Genomic DNA, 17102 nt, shown 5'->3' on the forward strand with positions numbered 1-17102 from the left:
CGCGCTTCCGGCGCTCTGCGACACAGAGACGAGGAGAGACTCGGGAGGGAACACACGGCTACTAATAAACCACGCCCACAAGGTGAGACACGCCCACAGGCCGCGTGGTCTCAGGGGGAATAGAGGAGATAGGGGAGATGGGGGGGGATAGGGGAGATAAGGGGGATAGGGGAGATAGGGGGGTAGGGGAGATGGGAGAGATAGGGGGGATAGGGGAGATAGAGGAGATAGGGGAGATAGGGGAATAGGGGAGAAAGGGAGGATAGAGGAGATAAGGGGGATAGGGGACATAGGGGAGATAGGGGGGATAGGAGGAATAGGGGGAATAGGGGAGATAGGGGGGATAGGAGGAATAGGGGAGATAAGGGGGATAGGGGAGATGGGGGGGATAGGGGGAATAGGGGAGATAGAGGGGATAGGGAAGATAGGGGGGATAGGGGAGGTAAGGGGGATAGGGGAGGTAGGGGAGATAGGGGAGGTAGGGGAGATAGGGGGGATAAAGGGGATAGGGGAGGTAGGGGGGATAAAGGGGATAGGGGAGATAGGGTGGATAAAGGGGATAGGGGAGATAGGGGGCATAGGGGAGATAGAGGAGATAGGGGAGATAGGGGAATAGGGGAGAAAGGGGGGATAGAGGAGATAAGGGGGATAGGGGACATAGGGGAGATTGGGGGATAGGAGGAATAGGGGGAATAGGGGAGATAGGGGGGATAGGAGGAATAGGGGAGATAAGGGGGATAGGGGAGATGGGGGGGATAGGGGGAATAGGGGAGATAGAGGGGATAGGGAAGATAGGGGGGATAGGGGAGGTAAGGGGGATAGGGGAGGTAGGGGAGATAGGGGAGGTAGGGGAGATAGGGGGGATAAAGGGGATAGGGGAGGTAGGGGGGATAAAGGGGATAGGGGAGATAGGGTGGATAAAGGGGATAGGGGAGATAGGGGGCATAGGGGAGATAGGGGAGATGGGGGGATAAGGGGGACAGGGGAGAGCTGCGTTGCTCACACCCTTGGACCCCCGTATCGCTCATTGAAGAGAAGCTGCAAAACTTCACTGTGTTTATTTGCATCACACGTTTGAAATGTACATTCCATTGGACAATGAACTGCGTACCACGATTTTCACTGTAGAAGCACTGGAGGCAGCAGGAGGTAACAGCAGCACATCGACACGAACCAGGGAACACAGCTGCAAAGCAGAGAGCACAGAATGCTGTGCATGGTGTAAGAATAATGTGTGATACGTTTCATACATGAGCAGCTGTTCTCTGGTTCTAAATGTGACTGCTGTACCTAGGAGCAAGCTGCCAGCTCAGGGCAGTGCTGCTGGGACAGCCATCCATGAACAAACACACTGCATGAGAAACAAGACATGTTCTACACAGCTGAGCAGACAGACTGCAATGAGAAACGGACCCACAGTGATGGATTTGGGATTTCTTCATTGCAGGGAAATCCAAGGAATGGGCTGTGCAAGGCACCGTGGCACAGCTCTTCTACAAGGTGCAATGAGAGCTGCTCCGTGCTGTGCAATGAGCTGCAGTCAGACACTGAAGGAATAACAACAAACAGAAACGCCTGCAGGTGTCAGCACACTCAGTCTGACATTGACTATAGGTTTGTCACAGCTCAGGTGAGAGCATCCATGCCCTCCTCAGGAGCAAACATCCCCTGAGTCTTTATCCCCATAAAACGTAACAAAATGGTGCACACAGAGTCACTGCTGCTTAGCCATTTGTTTCCAGAGTCGATATGAAATGTAGCTGCAAATTTTATACCAATGTAATGTTGAAAAATGTGGGAAAAAAGTTTTTTATTCCAGGTGTTGCTACGTTGCCCTTTTCACACTGCAGCACCCCCATCCTTCAGCTTCACATTACACAGCTGCAAAAGGATTAGGAGCTCTGTAGGACATCACTGGCTTCCAGCAAACTGAAGAAGTTCGGTGACAAAGCAGTGCTTTATCAAAATCAGATTTCCTTATGCCATTTGGTTAAAAAAAACATCCTGAGTTTAATATTCTGTATATGTGTGTGCAGTGCAGAGCTGTAGTGACTCAGCCTGTTCCAGCAGCTCCCGTGCCCCCCGCCATGCTGCCCAGCACTGCATCCAGTGGAGCTCTCTTCTTGCGGATGCTGCGCCCGGAGGCGATGAGGTCGGCGTAGCCCCTTTGGTGGGAGAAGGCGTAGGCAGAGCGCCGAGCAGACACACCGCGGCGGAACGCGCTCTGCCTCCGCTGCCACTGCTCCTCCTCGGACTGGTACTTCTTACGGTTCTTCTGGATCTGCGTGCATGCAAAGAGAAAGTGGTTCGTGGGTTGTAAGGAAAAAGACTTGTTTTGCATTTATATATATATATATTTAAGGGGAAAAACAACCTTTTAGCAGAAACTGCTTAGCAGGGTCGTTTTCTTGTTTAAATTAGAAGTTAGAAATGAGAATATATGCAGAAACACACGAAGGCTTCAGAATGACTCACTGCATCATTTTGCACTTCGTTATGTTCATTTATCTTTGCAATGGCTTTCATTAAAGTAAACTGAAAATGCATTGATTAAAAACTATTCCTGTGTTCCCACAAAGAATGGCCCCAGTTGGAAGGGAGCTCAAGGACCACAAAGCTCCAACCCCCTTGCTGCATGCAGGGCCACCAACCTCCACATTTAATACCAGCCCAGGCTGCCCAGGGCCCCATCCAACCCACTGCACACCTCCAGGGATGGACGGGGCATCCACAGCCTCTTTCTGGGCAGCTGTTCAGCACCTCACCACTCTCATAGTAAAGAACTTCCCCCTGACATCCTTCTCTCTTTCAACCTAAAACTGTTTCCCCTTGTCCTGCTGTTATCTACCCTTTCAAAGAGTTGATTCCCCAAAGTAACAATATCTCCTTAAACATGATCACAGCATTAACTATTTCCAAATCCACACGCAATTTGCCAGCTCAAGGCAGAATAAAAGCAAACAAAAATTGGCCACTATACCATGACACATAATTGACAGTCCAAAACAGTGCAAATAAGAAGGAAAGCTGTGCCATCAGTAGCCTGGAAGCAGGTTTTTGTGGTTTTACGAAGAGAAGTGCTAAGCCAAGCCAAAGGATGGGTTAGCCCACTGATTAGTTTCACTGATCTGTTTGCTGGGATGCTGTGTGTACATCTGCATTACAGAGAGGCACATGAGGGAGCCCCTAGGAGGTAACAACATGTCGAAGTAAGGCAGTGTATGTCTCACAGCTGGAGTCAGTCCCTGGGGAGCCCAGTAGCCTTCTGCCCTCCAGCCTAGGGCACAGACCCTGGCTTGTCTCTAATATTAGCATCAGTGCTGATGCCTGTAAGTAAACATGTGCCAAAGATAAGGCTTTACTCACTCGATCACTTTCTGAAGGACAAATTGTCATGGATAAGAAACGCTGTGCCACCACAGGGAGTAAGCACACAGCAATTGTTAAAGCCATGGTCAGCCAGAGGTACAGCTGTCTCAGAGCATTTGGAGCAGTTCCTAGGAATAAAAAGAGCAGAGTTTAGTGTATGATGCAATCATGGCAAGTAGCTACACAACACAAATAAGATAATGAATGCCACAGCTTCTTTCCTGAGAAGCTAGCACCCAGGCACTGAACTGTGCAACGTAACCCACAGCTTTTATTCACAGGTTCCAAAATAAATAAGTAAAATAATACAGAGTTACTGTAGCACTTCTATTACAGTTTATCCATATCCACGTCAAAATTCCTCTAAGAGATACAGGATGCTGCAAGACAAATGTCTGGCTGAGAGGCAAGGGTTTTGTCCTGCTTTAAAGGCTATAAAGCAAGAAGTTCTCCTGGTGTCGCTGCTACAGATGTGGTCTGGACAGCAAGTGATATTTTAGTACAAATGATGAACACCCAATCTCACAGAATGTTGTCAAACTACATCTGCATCTGTATACGTGCATAACATATCCAGGTAGGAGGTAATCATAGAAGTCTAAAACATTACTAATGGTCAAAGAAAAGGCAACGACCTTTCTTCAATTGAATTCAGCTTAGCAGGAGAACACAAAATTGAGGGGGTATGTTATCTCTTTTGAGGATATTTAGATCTGAGGCAAAATATGGAAGGTTTTGGAAAACTACAAAACTTAGTTTTCCTAAAAACTAAAAGAATTCCAAACAAAGAAGAAGACGCACAAAACCCTCACCTGTGAACTGGAATGCAGAAGGAAAGAGAACGTGGATTCCTGCACTGTGGAAGTCAAATGTGATACCAAAGTAAATTGCAATACTCCCAAATACTGAGAAAGCATTAACAAAAGTCCAGTAAGATGTATCCAAACCAATCTGAAAGTAAACAAAAACTCCAAATGAGTTTATTAATTCAAAAAGCAATGACAGGTGACAAACAAGGTTAAGTTTCCTCCCATTCAGTTACACTTCAGCCTAAGAGACATAGTGTCAACAGAGAAACAAGAAGGCAAGCAAATGAAAACTTTTGCAAATTGTTATGCTTTAAACAGACAAAATAGAAACATGACCACAATGTGTTTTCAGAGCAAGAGAGGTCAGGAAGCTAAGCTTACTTGCCTGAAGGTTGACAACAAACACAAGAGAAGTTGCTGCTGTGACAGCAAACGATTGATAATCTGAAGGTGCTTCTCCATCCTGCCCCATAGTTTGAAGGTACGCTCCATATGGTATGAAGAAGATTACCAGTGAAGTTATAGCTCCGTGCAGCAAACTTTTAAAGAATTTCTTGTAATTGAAAAGTAAATCTTTTTGTCCCAAAACATACAGCCTCGGGAACCGAAGACTCAACTTGTCGCTCACATCCTTAATAATGGAACAAAAAGAAGAAAAGTTGCAGCAATTTCTTGTTCTAAGTGTGAACTTCAGAGAGTAAGAAATTCAACTACATAATGCCCCCCTTCAAATGGCAGATTTATTTATCTTTTTAAACATCTCTGCAGGTGGCCAAACTTTCCATGGAGTCTTGCGTGCAACTAGGAAGCAACAAGACTAGAGTTTCCAGCAAAGCTATTGCATATCCCATTTTAAGGCCTTGATGATTTTAATGATCTTCTTCCACATAAGTGATTCTATGAGTCCATGCTTCTCAGTTTTCAACCCATTATTGGCAAGGACAAGAACATTCACGTTTGTGTGGGGCTTTTCAGCTACAAACTGTGTTGGAGTTTTTCCCCTACGCTGTGAAAAGCAGAAGACTACCATTGCATATCCTAGCTTCTAGCCTCTAACACATTCTCAAATGAGAGGTTTATTTGGTACTAAATTTACTCCTTATCTTTTATAGTAAGTGTGAACACAAACATTCATTTGTTTGGTCAGCAGGTAAGCCTCATATCAGAAAAAAGGGCGAAGAAGGCCAACACCGCTTATTCTATTGCACTGAAACAAGCTGCACAAGGCATATCTTTTCCATTAATAAAAGTTCTTGCTGTGTTGTATACATGAAGTCAAAGAACGTACTTTTAACAAACAGGCGCCAAAGGCCGCATGAAGTCACAACATATTTTTAACAGACAGCACTGGCTCTGAAGGCCTCAGAATTAATTGACTTTAGCTACTTCATTAACACTCTCCCTATTGTCTTTTGCTACCTCACAAGCTGTAAAGCAATACATGTTAAAAAAAATTCCTTCTGCGTAGCCCAAAGCGACTTAAAACTTGATGCTGAGTGTCTTTGGATTCATCTGTTGTTAACAGTGTGGAGAATACCTGGTCAAACAAGCCGACTAACAGAACTGGGAGACTCGAATACAGCACGTTATACAGCGTGATGAACCAGTCCTCATATGCTGTCTGAAAAGGAGGAATTTAAACACATAATGATTACTTGTTTTTAATTCACCTTTTCTATTATTTTCTTAATGACACCTTAGAAAACGGATCAGCCCCATTATACCACTATATCACACATCTCTGTTTACCATTTTGCTTGAGCCCATGGAGATGCATCTCATCTCTCACCACTTCCCACGCTAAACGTTTGCTATTCTGCACTAACACAAAAGCAAGACCTGCCTGTTAATACTGGAATGAGCATGCTTCTTACCTGGGCAGAAAAGCCATTAAAGAATGAATACCAGATGTGGACTAGCGTGAAAGCAAAGTTTTTGTAGAAAAAATATCTCAGAAACTTGCACATCCTAATGTAAGACCATCGCCCGTGGACCAGCAGCAGCCTCTGGAGGTAGCGGAACTGCCCAAAAGAGTAGTCGCTGGACATGACAGCTTGCATCCCTTCTTGGCCACTGATTCCAACTCCAATGTGGGCAGCTAAGTTAAGGAAACAAATACAACATACATTGCTAAACAAAGGGAGAGAAACAACATGACCAAGGGCAAATCTTTTACCAGTTCTGATTCTCTGCTTCACATGCTCCTGCCTCATTTTATTTCTGAATAAAGCACAAAGGCTTCATTAAAGATTAACACAACAGTGTGTATGTTCTTCCTTGCCCTGTTATTTAGTGCTCACATTGCCACTGTTATTTGGATCCTCTGTCCATGTTTGTTCTGTCCCTGTGGATACAGGGAAATTTGACTGAGGCGATAACCAAATGATGAGACAGAGCAAATAAACCCCTGAGCCGACTGGCCAGGCAGTCACAGACTTCCTAACATGAACCATATCCCTGATGTTTGTTTCTCAATGGAATTCCTCAGGAAGTGTTTCAGAGGGTGCCAGCTGCAACACAGGAGGCTAATTCCATTGAGCAAGGTGCATGTAAGCTATCCTTTTGTCTTGGTAATGTTACACTTCTGCAATCCTCCACATGGTAACAGATGTAAATCAAACCCCTTCTCACAGACTGTCTACATAAAAAGCTAAAACATATCACCAAAAACCATGAACCATTTCACAGAGGGTCTTCTCAAAAAGGGAAAGCATGGTCACAGAAGCTAACAAGGACTCAAGGAATGTTAAGGTGGGTAATGAAACAGATGGCAGAGTCTTCTGAACAAACAGAAATAGCGAAGAGACTGTGGAAGAACTCTCATAAGAGATATTCCCTACCAAGAGAAGTCTTACAGCTGCCTTACTTTTAATCATGTTCACATCATTGGCACCGTCCCCAATAGCCAGAGTGATAGCTTTCTTGTATTTCTTCACAAGATCAACCACCATGGCTTTCTGCTTCGGAGTCACTCGACAGCAGATCACAGCCTTGCATTCACAAGCCAAATCAACAAAATTCTTCTGCTGCTGCTCTTTGTAAGCGTCAGCCCTTCTTTTCTTCTCAATTTGCTTTTGTTTCTCTTCTGCTGTTCTGGGGAATTTCAGTCTAAGTTTCTTCTTCTTCTTCTTTTTCTTCTCTAGCAGGATTTCATTCTGTTTAACAAAAATGTTATGTTCCCTTCTACAACATTTAACACAGCACTCCAAGGGCTGCCTATATGCACAACACACTTAACTTCATTGTGTCCCATTTACACCATTTAAATAAAATACTCATTAAAATGTTTGTGCAGAGAAGCAAATAAAAAGCCATGGAGATAACAGAAAAAATATACCAGGTGGGATGAAGAAAATTCCCAGCCTGCTTCCAGCATCTTACACACACATGTACATTTCTTTATACAGAATAAAGGCTCAGGGCTGTAATGCTGAAGTGCAGCAGACGGTCCTTAGCTCTCTGCTGGACTTTCTCCTCGGCAGGTGTCTGTAAAAGCAGCCTGCTGACAGGGCAGGTAATCACTGAATTACTGCTAGTCACCTCTGCTAAAAGCTCTTCTCTGCTTTCTAAGCTCATGTAAGAGCACTGTATTGCAGGGCTGATCAGAAAACCTGCCTTTTGTTTCTATGCTTTCACTCCCAGGTTTCATTTCAAGCACAATTTCTGTGCTTGTACAGCCCCGCATCCTCTGCAGCTGGCAGGGATCTCCTTCCCTTTCTCATTTTGTTCCATTAGACTGGGATCCCCACGAAGAACAAACACTCTAAAACTCATACTGTGCTTTTGTAGAAGCTTAGCTTTACTTTGATGGCAGCTACCAGGGAGATGTGAAAATCCCAAGGCAACCCTTCACTGACTACTATTTTCAACCTTTAAAACTAAAAATACTTCCGAATATAAATAGCAAACAGAGATGGTCAACAGGTGGCAGAAAGGCCAAAGAATTTTCATTAATTGGTTTAGCAAAGAGACAAATGAACAATCCCCAAGGAAAGACATTGTGACATAGCAGCATCCCCACACCTCAGATACAGAGGACATCCTTCTTTGTACATACCAACCAGGAGCCAGTGATGATTAATGCACGATTTCTACTACCCTGAAAGAAGGGTTCATTCATTCTCAGAGATGAATGTGTACTGGATCCAGCTCTATTCCTCTGGTTCTCTAACCTAGTCTGAAGAAGAGCACTGGGAAGAGAAATGGACACTATTAAGGAAAAGAATTAAGACTATACCTAGAACTAAACAGTAATTATTTACTGGTGGACTTAGCTGTGTTGGGCTCATGGTTGGACCTGACAACTTTTTCCAATCTAAGTGATCCTATGCTTCAATGATTCTATAATCAGTTCCAAAAATCTGCAGGAAAGAAATGCGTGACCTGCTGCAAGGACATTTCTCTTTGCTTGACTCTCCTAAAATTGAGTCAGGAATGGTTGCAAAACTGTTACACAACCCTAGTTTTTCTCCTAGCCCCACACAGCTTTTCCTTGGGTCTGTCCACTTTGGCCAAGCTCAGAATACCTTGCAATACCTTGCAATCCATCATGTGTATATTTTTATAGCTTAGGTCTGTGCTGTGTGAGAGCTCAGGACAGGATGAAATAGCAGCTGGAGTTCAAGGATAGGTACCAAGAGCAAAAGCTGGCAAATACTCCAGATTTGGAATACAGAAGACCTGCTTAGCCCAATCCAGATGCACTCTCATAAGCACTCTTTATGAAATCTCATCATTATCAGAGGAATGGGACCATCAATCAAAACAGGAAGCCATCCAAACTGATGGCATAATGCTCTCTCCTAAATGATCATAAATTGTCAGAGATGAGCCAGCCACATCAAGTGCCTCAAAATGCCTCCAAATCAGTGAAGTGTGAACGTTCTTCATATTTGTTTTCAGGCCATGGCAGCAATTTATTTGACTGTTTATTAGCACTCTATAGAGACCACCCCAGAGATGGCCACACAGTGAGAAGCCCCCAGCATGACCATCTCCTGCAGAAGCCCAGAAGTGAGCAGAGCCAATCACTAACTACAAACAACAGCCACAACAACAACAAAAGATCAACAAGCAACACCTGTTTTTACATAGAGCTTGGAAAATGCTAAGCTTAAAAATAAATCCTTAAGAGCCAATTAAAAAGTCTGTCTCCCTCAACATCAGCATCTTCCCAGTTGAGGCTGCAGGTTTTTAACCAACTGCACTACCAAGGACACAGAACTGAATTATACCATAAGCTTAACGGCAACAGCAGTTGACCTAGAACTCAAAACCTCCTGCAGACAGAATTACCACCACCTTTACCCACAACAAAGACGTCAGCTTTTAATTAAAATTCCAGAAAAAAACCCACCAAGAAACAGCATATAGTTAAACAACAGCCAGCAAATGTTGTTCAGTCACTGAATGACCACTGTGGCACAAACCAACGTTACTGCTAATTACACAAAGTGAACATTTCTAACTCCGACACAAGAAATCCTTCATGTTTTTTCACTTGCCTGATATCTTCTCCATAGCAGATTGTTGTTTCATCTGTTAAGAGTTCACAAGAAAATCCAATATTTTCAGCAGTTTCTACAATAAAAATAAATACATGAACATATAAGAGAGGAAAGTGTCCACTTAGCAAAGTTGAGTCTTGAGTAACTGCTGGGGGGATGCCAAAAGTAATGTCTGAAATCACGTTTCAGCATGAAGTGTTTCTACCACACAGTGCAAGGAACAGGAGGAAAATATATTAGTATGGAGAAGCAGGGGAATACTTGTTATTTATTTCCTATAGAAATAGGAATTCTAGCAATGAAGACAAAGTGAATGAGGTGTCTAAAGTCAACCACTTAATGTTTCCTATGCCATGTTTACAACAAATCGTACACTACTGTGATAGAATGCATTGTTACATGATGCTTTGAGTGCAATCACTGTTAGTGACCTGAAGAGTCTATCAGCCAACTCATGGAAGAAAGTTCTACCAAGACTTATTTATCTTGACAGTGGACATGCTGTCTCTGTATCAGAGAGTCATTACACCAAAGCCAGCACAAGAATCAGCCACTGCAAGAATGCCACACTATCCTGCCCCATCCTTAATCCTGATTCACGAGTGATGCTGGTCTGACTGCACCAGGCTGTAGTACAGCCACTCTTACTTGCAAACTTAATGCCATTTTTTGATTAAATGTGTCCCTGGACAGCAGAATGTTAACTACCAAAAGAAAAGTAAATTAATCTCAGTCAGCAGCATTTGTGATTTCTTTGAAAAGTACATTTTTCACTGTAGAAAGATTAATTTGGCAGGCAAGTGTTCTACCCTCAGAGACAGGCAAACTTGGTGGCAACGAAGATGCTCTCTGTTAGAAGCAAACTGTCCTTCCTTTGCTTTGCACTGAGAAAAGCAGTCACTGGGTATTTCTCTATAGAAGACAACAACACAGTCTGTCATGAAAACTAGTCTGTTGGAGGAACAGAAGTTGCACAGAAGCCCATCCATTAAATCTGGATTGGGAGTAGCTGGCATGAACTTCTGCACAGTTTTGATTTAGTACTGCTCTTTTAGTAAATGTGCCTTATTACAAGCCTGCATTTGTCCCTTTTGCTCCTCTCAGTGTTATCCCATCCTTGCTAGCTCTTTGGTTGTTAACAAACTCACCTTTTTTGTCTCCAGTAAGCACCCAGATTTTAATATCTGCTTTTGAAAGTTTTGAAATAGTTTCTGGAACTCCATCCTGTAGTTTGTCTTCAATAGCTGTTGCACCAAGAAGCTAGAAGACATTGAAACACAGGCATTCAGTAGGATAATCATCTGTAGAAAATAGATTCATTTACAGTGAAGAATGGAACTACTTTGGCTATGTCTTCAAGCCAAGGTAAAGCTCAAGGTAAGAGGCAAAGACAAACCCCTGTAAGTAAAAGTCACCACACTGGAACATATGTACAAAAGTACAGGAAGATAAATTGTTAGAAACTGGAGAAGTGGATGATTGAGGCGACAAAACGTGAAGAAAATTAGTTGACAAAAATACATCCCCCTCATAATTTAAGCATTCCCTGGAATTTTTATCAGTCCTAAAGCCAATAAAATGTTGGAAAGATTTAAATCTAAAGGTCCTATAAACAAGGACAAATTATTTTCTAAGAGATCTGTTTCTTCCTACATAGGAATGAGAACACATTAAATATTTAACGTCTGACTTACAATCAAGTCTTTTTCTATTTCCTCATATACTTTGTCCAGAGCTTCATCACGATTGCTTGTAGCTATACTGGCCTCCATGAACTTTTTATTCCATGCTTCAAATTCATCATGACTAATGTCTCTATAGCAGAGACAGAGTGTTCTTAGAGTTTCACTTGCAAAAACCTGAAAAATAATGAAAAAAAAAACACATTCACAAAAAAAAATCCCCTCTGTTTGAAAAAGAGACTTCAAAGTTACGGTCGTAAACATAACTCTGTTAAAACAAGTCTGTCTGCACAATTAATCTTGAACATCTCGTAAATGTCAAAGATTAAATTATAGCTGACAAGGCAGCCTGAGTTAAAAGGCAGCCTGAGAAGGTGATAAACAGAACAGAGCTTAGTGGTAAGGAATTAATGACAGAAATATAAAGAAATAGACAAAATTTGAGTTCACTTCTCATGAAAACATAATTAATGCTATCTTTTTGTTTTTATAAATACTCAAGATAACCTAATTATTTCAGGGTTTGAGATTAAGAATAGAACCAATTACATGTCTGCATTTGTTATAACAGCTCAGCACAAGGATGTCAATTAGATCAGACTATGGTCAAATTTAATATGAAATTGAATTTAATAGAATAGCATATAAAAAGCAAACATACATCTAGTGCTTCTTCCGTCGCTTCTCTCTTTAAATTCCTTGGGTGCAACCGTTCAAAAATTACTGTATCAGCTCCTTTACAATACAGCCTGATATTCCCATTGGATTCTCTTACTGTTGAGTAAAATAGGAGTGTTGGGACAAAATGTTGGAGGACATTAAATAAAGGAATATTTCAGATTAGATTATTCATTCTACCCCTAAGTACACACAGTATGTTTCTCCTCAGTACATCAGCCCTCATAATGTTCAGCTAAGCACCTAGGTTGACAAATGCATTTCTTCTTCATGACAGAACAGGACATTTAGATCATCCCCCAGAAATACGTTTTTGGTGATGTTTCATACAACATTAACATCTCATTTGCACACATGAGCAGAGCAGACACACACACTATGATGCATCATAATCATTGACTCAAAATCAATAGGTCTGCAAACAAATTGAAGGTAATTAGAATAAAAAATAAAGAGCTATTTATAACCTCAGCCTGCATACCTCATTCCTACAAAGCACACACAACCAACTTGGTTCTGGGAAAATGGGGAATTAATGATCTTTGTCACATTTCTTCAAGCTTCTACTAAAGGAATATAGGATCACCTTAGTGGAGGCCTCATCTGAGTACCATGATTGCTGGGTGGATTGCATTTGCACCTACTTACAATGCCTTTATTTTGTGACTGAAATTAACGTGGATTAAAATCTATCATAAAACTTTGTGTCTCCGAGCCATTTCACCTAAGATATACAACTAACTCTCCCCATAAAAGATCTTGCAAATTAGAGGCTGGCTGTAGTCAACTTACCAATGACAGACATTCGTTTTCTGTCGCTGTTGAAATCCAAGATTGCAAGGACATCATAAGTTCTTTCAGTCCCCATTTCACTTATTGTGATGGTATTTTGTGTTCGTGAAAGGAAAACATAGCCAAAGTTTCTGGCTGCTGTAACCAAGGCCCCTTCATCTGGGGAGGCTGCCTGGTAGTTGATCTGACCTGCATCATTGACGAGTAGGAAGGAAAGAAAGCCAGGGCACACCTGAGCATTACAGGGGCACTTGGATCACAGAGCTGAAAACCTCACACCCATTCTTCAAAGCGAGTGAAAGACAAACACTCAGTGTTGTGCTCCTTCCCCTTCTGAAGTGGCATCTGACACAATGCTGCAGCAGCTGACAGTGCCACCAGAGGAGGGGGACTGGGACTATTCTTTTTACAATGGGTACTTCCCAAACAGGATGAGTCACGGTTCCTCTTCCACCCGTGTAGTAAAGCAAGAACAAACTTCTCCATCTCAAAACAAATATAACTTAATTTCTCAGGTATTGTCATTTGAGCACTTCCACAGAAGTGCCAAAAACCAAAGCAAAACATAAGTCCACAGGTACCCACACAGTACAATGGAAACAACCCTCAAAAGGTCAGTAGGAAGACCAGGAATGTATGGGAAACTCATGGTTTCAAAGAGAGATCTCTAAGATTGGAGTAAAGCAATATTACTCTCCTCTTATATTGAGCATCTCATAAATGTTCAACCTTATTTTCTTCATCACACCTCCATTCATATTTAGTTTCTGTCAGTCTTTCTGTTACTCATTTTTGTTACTTGCTGCTGATATTCTTAGAACAAATATACATCATTTGGGTTCACATACAGGCCTGCACTTCAAGGAGTATATGAATTAAATCTTCATGTGGAAAATACTCAGCTTTCCACACTGAAAACAAGTTTCCAAATGCCTGCACTTTCACATGCGTATGGGGAACCATAGATTGTGCTAGTGTCATCTCCATTTTATTTAAGGCTCATATTTTTGAGATTTAAAGAGTACAAAGAAGACTGTTCACAGGAACTACAAGGTGTTTATACAAACTGTTCCAGTACCTTTCTCAATCTGCTGTTATTTAAGGTGCACATCTGCCAAAATTGCAACCATCACTAAAGACAGCTTTCCTTCCACAAAGAGATAGATCTTATCCAGCTCAGGGTCTGGGTCTTGAAGAATAACTGGGTTTTGCTTCTGTTTAACTTAAAAGAACAGTCTATTTCTCCTTGCTTTTGAGATCTACACTACTTTTGGATTGTTCTCTTGTGCAACTGGACTTCAATTTCTGTATCCAGAAGCACAAGAGAAAAAGATACTCACCATCAGAAACATCCACCATGACTGTATGGCAAATTGCGAGCAGAAGAAAGAACTCCTGGATTTCTGGATCTTTTTTAGACTTTACTTGCTCTATGAGATAGTGATCATAGAACAAGAACTTTCCATCTGCATACACGTTCCAGCTGAAATCCACTTGCTATTAGAAAAAGAAGAATAAGTGTTATCCCACGTGCAAATTTTTGAGCCTACCTGCCTCTCCCCATACCTTAGCATGGCAGTGCTCCTGCAAACTGCAGGGACTGTGATGCTGGCTCACACCAACCTACCTCTGGGTGGCTTGGGAGCTGGCCTGCTCCATCGCGGCAGTCTCCTGCAATGCAAAGCACCATCCGTTCCAAGACACAGGACAGGAAAAAAAAAAGGTTGTTACATCTCATTCACAAGGTCAGAAGTATCGAGTAGCTACGTCTATTGTACTAGAATATCTCCAATTAAAGAAAAAAAGTTGGATTCATTCACAACCTCAGTACCTTTTATCCTGGTGGGTGTACCTGCCTATGCCAGTGATACAAAAAAAATTAGAAAAAAGGCATCTGGTGGAATTGTCATTAAAAAATCCAGGTAGTTTTAACAGAGCTTTCATTGTCAGAAATCCTTGTTTTTAACCCAGAGGTCAGATGTTTAAGAAGCACACTGTTGTTTGCATTGACAAACAGTGGTTCCATTAGGGAGAACATCACTGTGTTATTCCAAACACTGAAATCCAGACCAGATTGTATACAGGAGGAACTAACATTAAAATGAACAGCTACTGCCCTTACCACACTTTCTTAGTTGTTCCTTGGATTAACTCTGTGCCAGAGCATTTCTAACAAACGAAATAAGTCTGTAAATTGCTCATTTCTGACTTTTCTACTGGAAGACTGCACTCCACTGTTTTCCCTTTGAAAATATGAAAACAAGGGGAAAACTACAGTTGGAGCTTTACAGGGCTATGCTGTGGAAGTTCATTTGAAACTAGAAGACTACCATGCACCTGATTTCAAACCAGCATTCAAGTTCCTACTCATTCTCACACTTACAGAAGTCCCCAGTGCTACTGCCAGCAGCAAGCCCTGCCTTTGGTACTGCAACACTTTGGCACTTGCTATGGAAATCAAAACCTGGTTTTCCCTGTGGGGCTGCAACGTCATGGCACAGACTTACCGTATCTTTGGCCATTTATGCAGCATTTTTTAAATGTCATGATGTTCTGCGTGAGAGTTCCTGTCTTGTCGGAGAAGATATAATGGATCTGCCCCAGCTGCTCGTTCAGAGTAGTGGTTCTGGCCTTTGCAGCTGTGTCCTTCTCAGGGTAATACATTTGCAGATCCCAGTTTATAAAATAACTTTGGCCCAAACGAATCACTTCGACACTAAATGAAATAAACCAGAAGTTGTTACTGCCCATTGCAACTTATATTCCAAATAATGACATTTTATCAGATCCGGAGGGCTCTGTCTGTACATTCAGGGACTCAGGATTGCCTGTTTAACACAGGAGCTTAAGCCAAAACAGTCCCGTTTTTACAGTTCATTACAGAGTGCCATTACCCCCAGACAGGGCACTCAAACCAACGCCAGACCACACAGCTCAACTTCAACACTGCAGTGACTGCAGAAAAGCCCCAATGGCCTGATCAAGCCAAAAAATATCAATGCTGCTGTTCCTACTGCTAACAGAAATCCCACAGAGGAATAGCGTTTTAAGTACCATTCGGAGAAGTGGAGGTAGGAAGCTGAAGGACTTTAAGTATGTTCTAGATATGCTTGTTAAGGGTAAAATTATTAATGCATTTAAACTCTGATATCAAAGCATTGCATACCTAAATTCTAGTGATTCTGAATTAATACAAATACTAACACGCTATTTGTTAGAAGCAACTAACACGAAATCATTATAGAATTCCCGATTAATAGATAGAATTTGATTTTTATTACTATTATTAAAAAGCACCTCCTTTCTGTTGTATTCATGTTCACTGTGGTACCATAATGTTTTTTTTTCAGACCTACCTTATGTTATGAAGGATTTAAGCTGTGAAACTGAGGAGCTTTGAGGCTGATGTGAAAGCCACTGTAAACTGAAATTGCTTTGATAGTCTTAAAATCAGTTTTCAACTTTTTGTTAACCCAGTGAAAATTCTGATGCTAATGGGATCACAGATGTTGAATCAGAAATAGGCCAGTTTTGCACAGTTTTAAAGGCCAGGCTGGATGGGGCTTTGAACAGCCTGGCCTAGTGGAAGGTGTTCCAACCCCCTGCCATGGGTGATCTTTAATGTCCCATCCAACCCAAACCATTCCATGATTCTATGATTATGAGCATTAAGGCCTTCTTTTGAAGAATAAATATATGCTTTTTTCATTTGATTATAAAGTAGCTTCCATCATGCACTGTAAGACTGTAGGATCAGATTAAGAATTTAAATAGTAGAAAGGTAAGTCTCCTATACTGTCACAGATCACTGCTGGAGAAAGTTTTTTCCTTAGTCAAATTGTAAAGAACATTTAAGCTTAACAACATACGAAAAGCTCAAGATCTTTGAATTCTGTGTCAGAGGGATTTGGGTGATGATTTCACATGAAAATGTTACAGAACAAAACACCTTCTTCTAGAATCCCAGTGAACAGACCATATCATCTTTTCAGTAAGATCAGCATGTATTCCCAACCAATGTGAAACTCCATCTGTCACCACCATGGAAAATCAACCTTGTTTGCTGATAGTTCAAGCATTAATAGAAAATCATCTAGTTCCAGCCCCAATAATATGGGTTGGTTGCCAGCCACTAGACCAGGCTGCCCAGGGCCCCATCCAGCTCAGCCCTGAATGCCTCCAGGAAAGGGGCATCCACAACTTCTCTGGGTAACCTGTGCCAGTGCATCACCATCCCCTTTCTACCATAATTCTGAAGTTTAGTA

At 41.9% G+C, this 17102-nt stretch overlaps 1 protein-coding gene and 1 long non-coding RNA gene across 5 annotated transcripts in view; one reads left to right on the plus strand and one right to left on the minus strand.

Moving 5' to 3' along the window:
• Positions 1 to 9: 9 nt before the first annotated feature.
• LOC116652484 (uncharacterized) lies at positions 10 to 2546 on the plus strand. Its single transcript, XR_004305562.2, has 2 exons — positions 10 to 82; positions 1448 to 2546. It is a non-coding gene; the product is annotated as an uncharacterized LOC116652484 (long non-coding RNA).
• Positions 1043 to 17102, minus strand: part of ATP8B1 (ATPase phospholipid transporting 8B1) — a 33468-nt gene continuing 17408 nt past the window's right edge. For 3 of the 4 annotated variants that reach the window (XM_085528562.1, XM_085528563.1, XM_085528564.1), the window contains 16 exons: positions 15345 to 15553; positions 14465 to 14508; positions 14178 to 14334; positions 12838 to 13026; positions 12029 to 12141; positions 11380 to 11544; positions 10834 to 10945; positions 9683 to 9758; positions 8236 to 8368; positions 7045 to 7333; positions 6053 to 6276; positions 5716 to 5799; positions 4570 to 4809; positions 4182 to 4326; positions 3367 to 3497; positions 1043 to 2281 (listed from right to left, as the gene is read on the minus strand). In XM_085528562.1, coding sequence (XP_085384688.1) covers positions 2054 to 2281; positions 3367 to 3497; positions 4182 to 4326; positions 4570 to 4809; positions 5716 to 5799; positions 6053 to 6276; positions 7045 to 7333; positions 8236 to 8368; positions 9683 to 9758; positions 10834 to 10945; positions 11380 to 11544; positions 12029 to 12141; positions 12838 to 13026; positions 14178 to 14334; positions 14465 to 14508; positions 15345 to 15553 — 2539 coding nt within the window. In that variant the 3' untranslated portion in view covers positions 1043 to 2053. Of the gene's footprint in view, positions 2282 to 3366; positions 3498 to 4181; positions 4327 to 4559; positions 4810 to 5715; positions 5800 to 6052; positions 6277 to 7044; positions 7334 to 8235; positions 8369 to 9682; positions 9759 to 10833; positions 10946 to 11379; positions 11545 to 12028; positions 12142 to 12837; positions 13027 to 14177; positions 14335 to 14464; positions 14509 to 15344; positions 15554 to 17102 lie in introns of all 4 variants that reach the window. The other variant, XR_014939282.1, reaches the window with a different exon arrangement.

Source organism: Coturnix japonica, chromosome Z, assembly GCF_054131305.1.
Source record: "Coturnix japonica strain WE chromosome Z, WE-NBRP24, whole genome shotgun sequence".
NCBI lineage: Eukaryota > Metazoa > Chordata > Aves > Galliformes > Phasianidae > Coturnix > Coturnix japonica.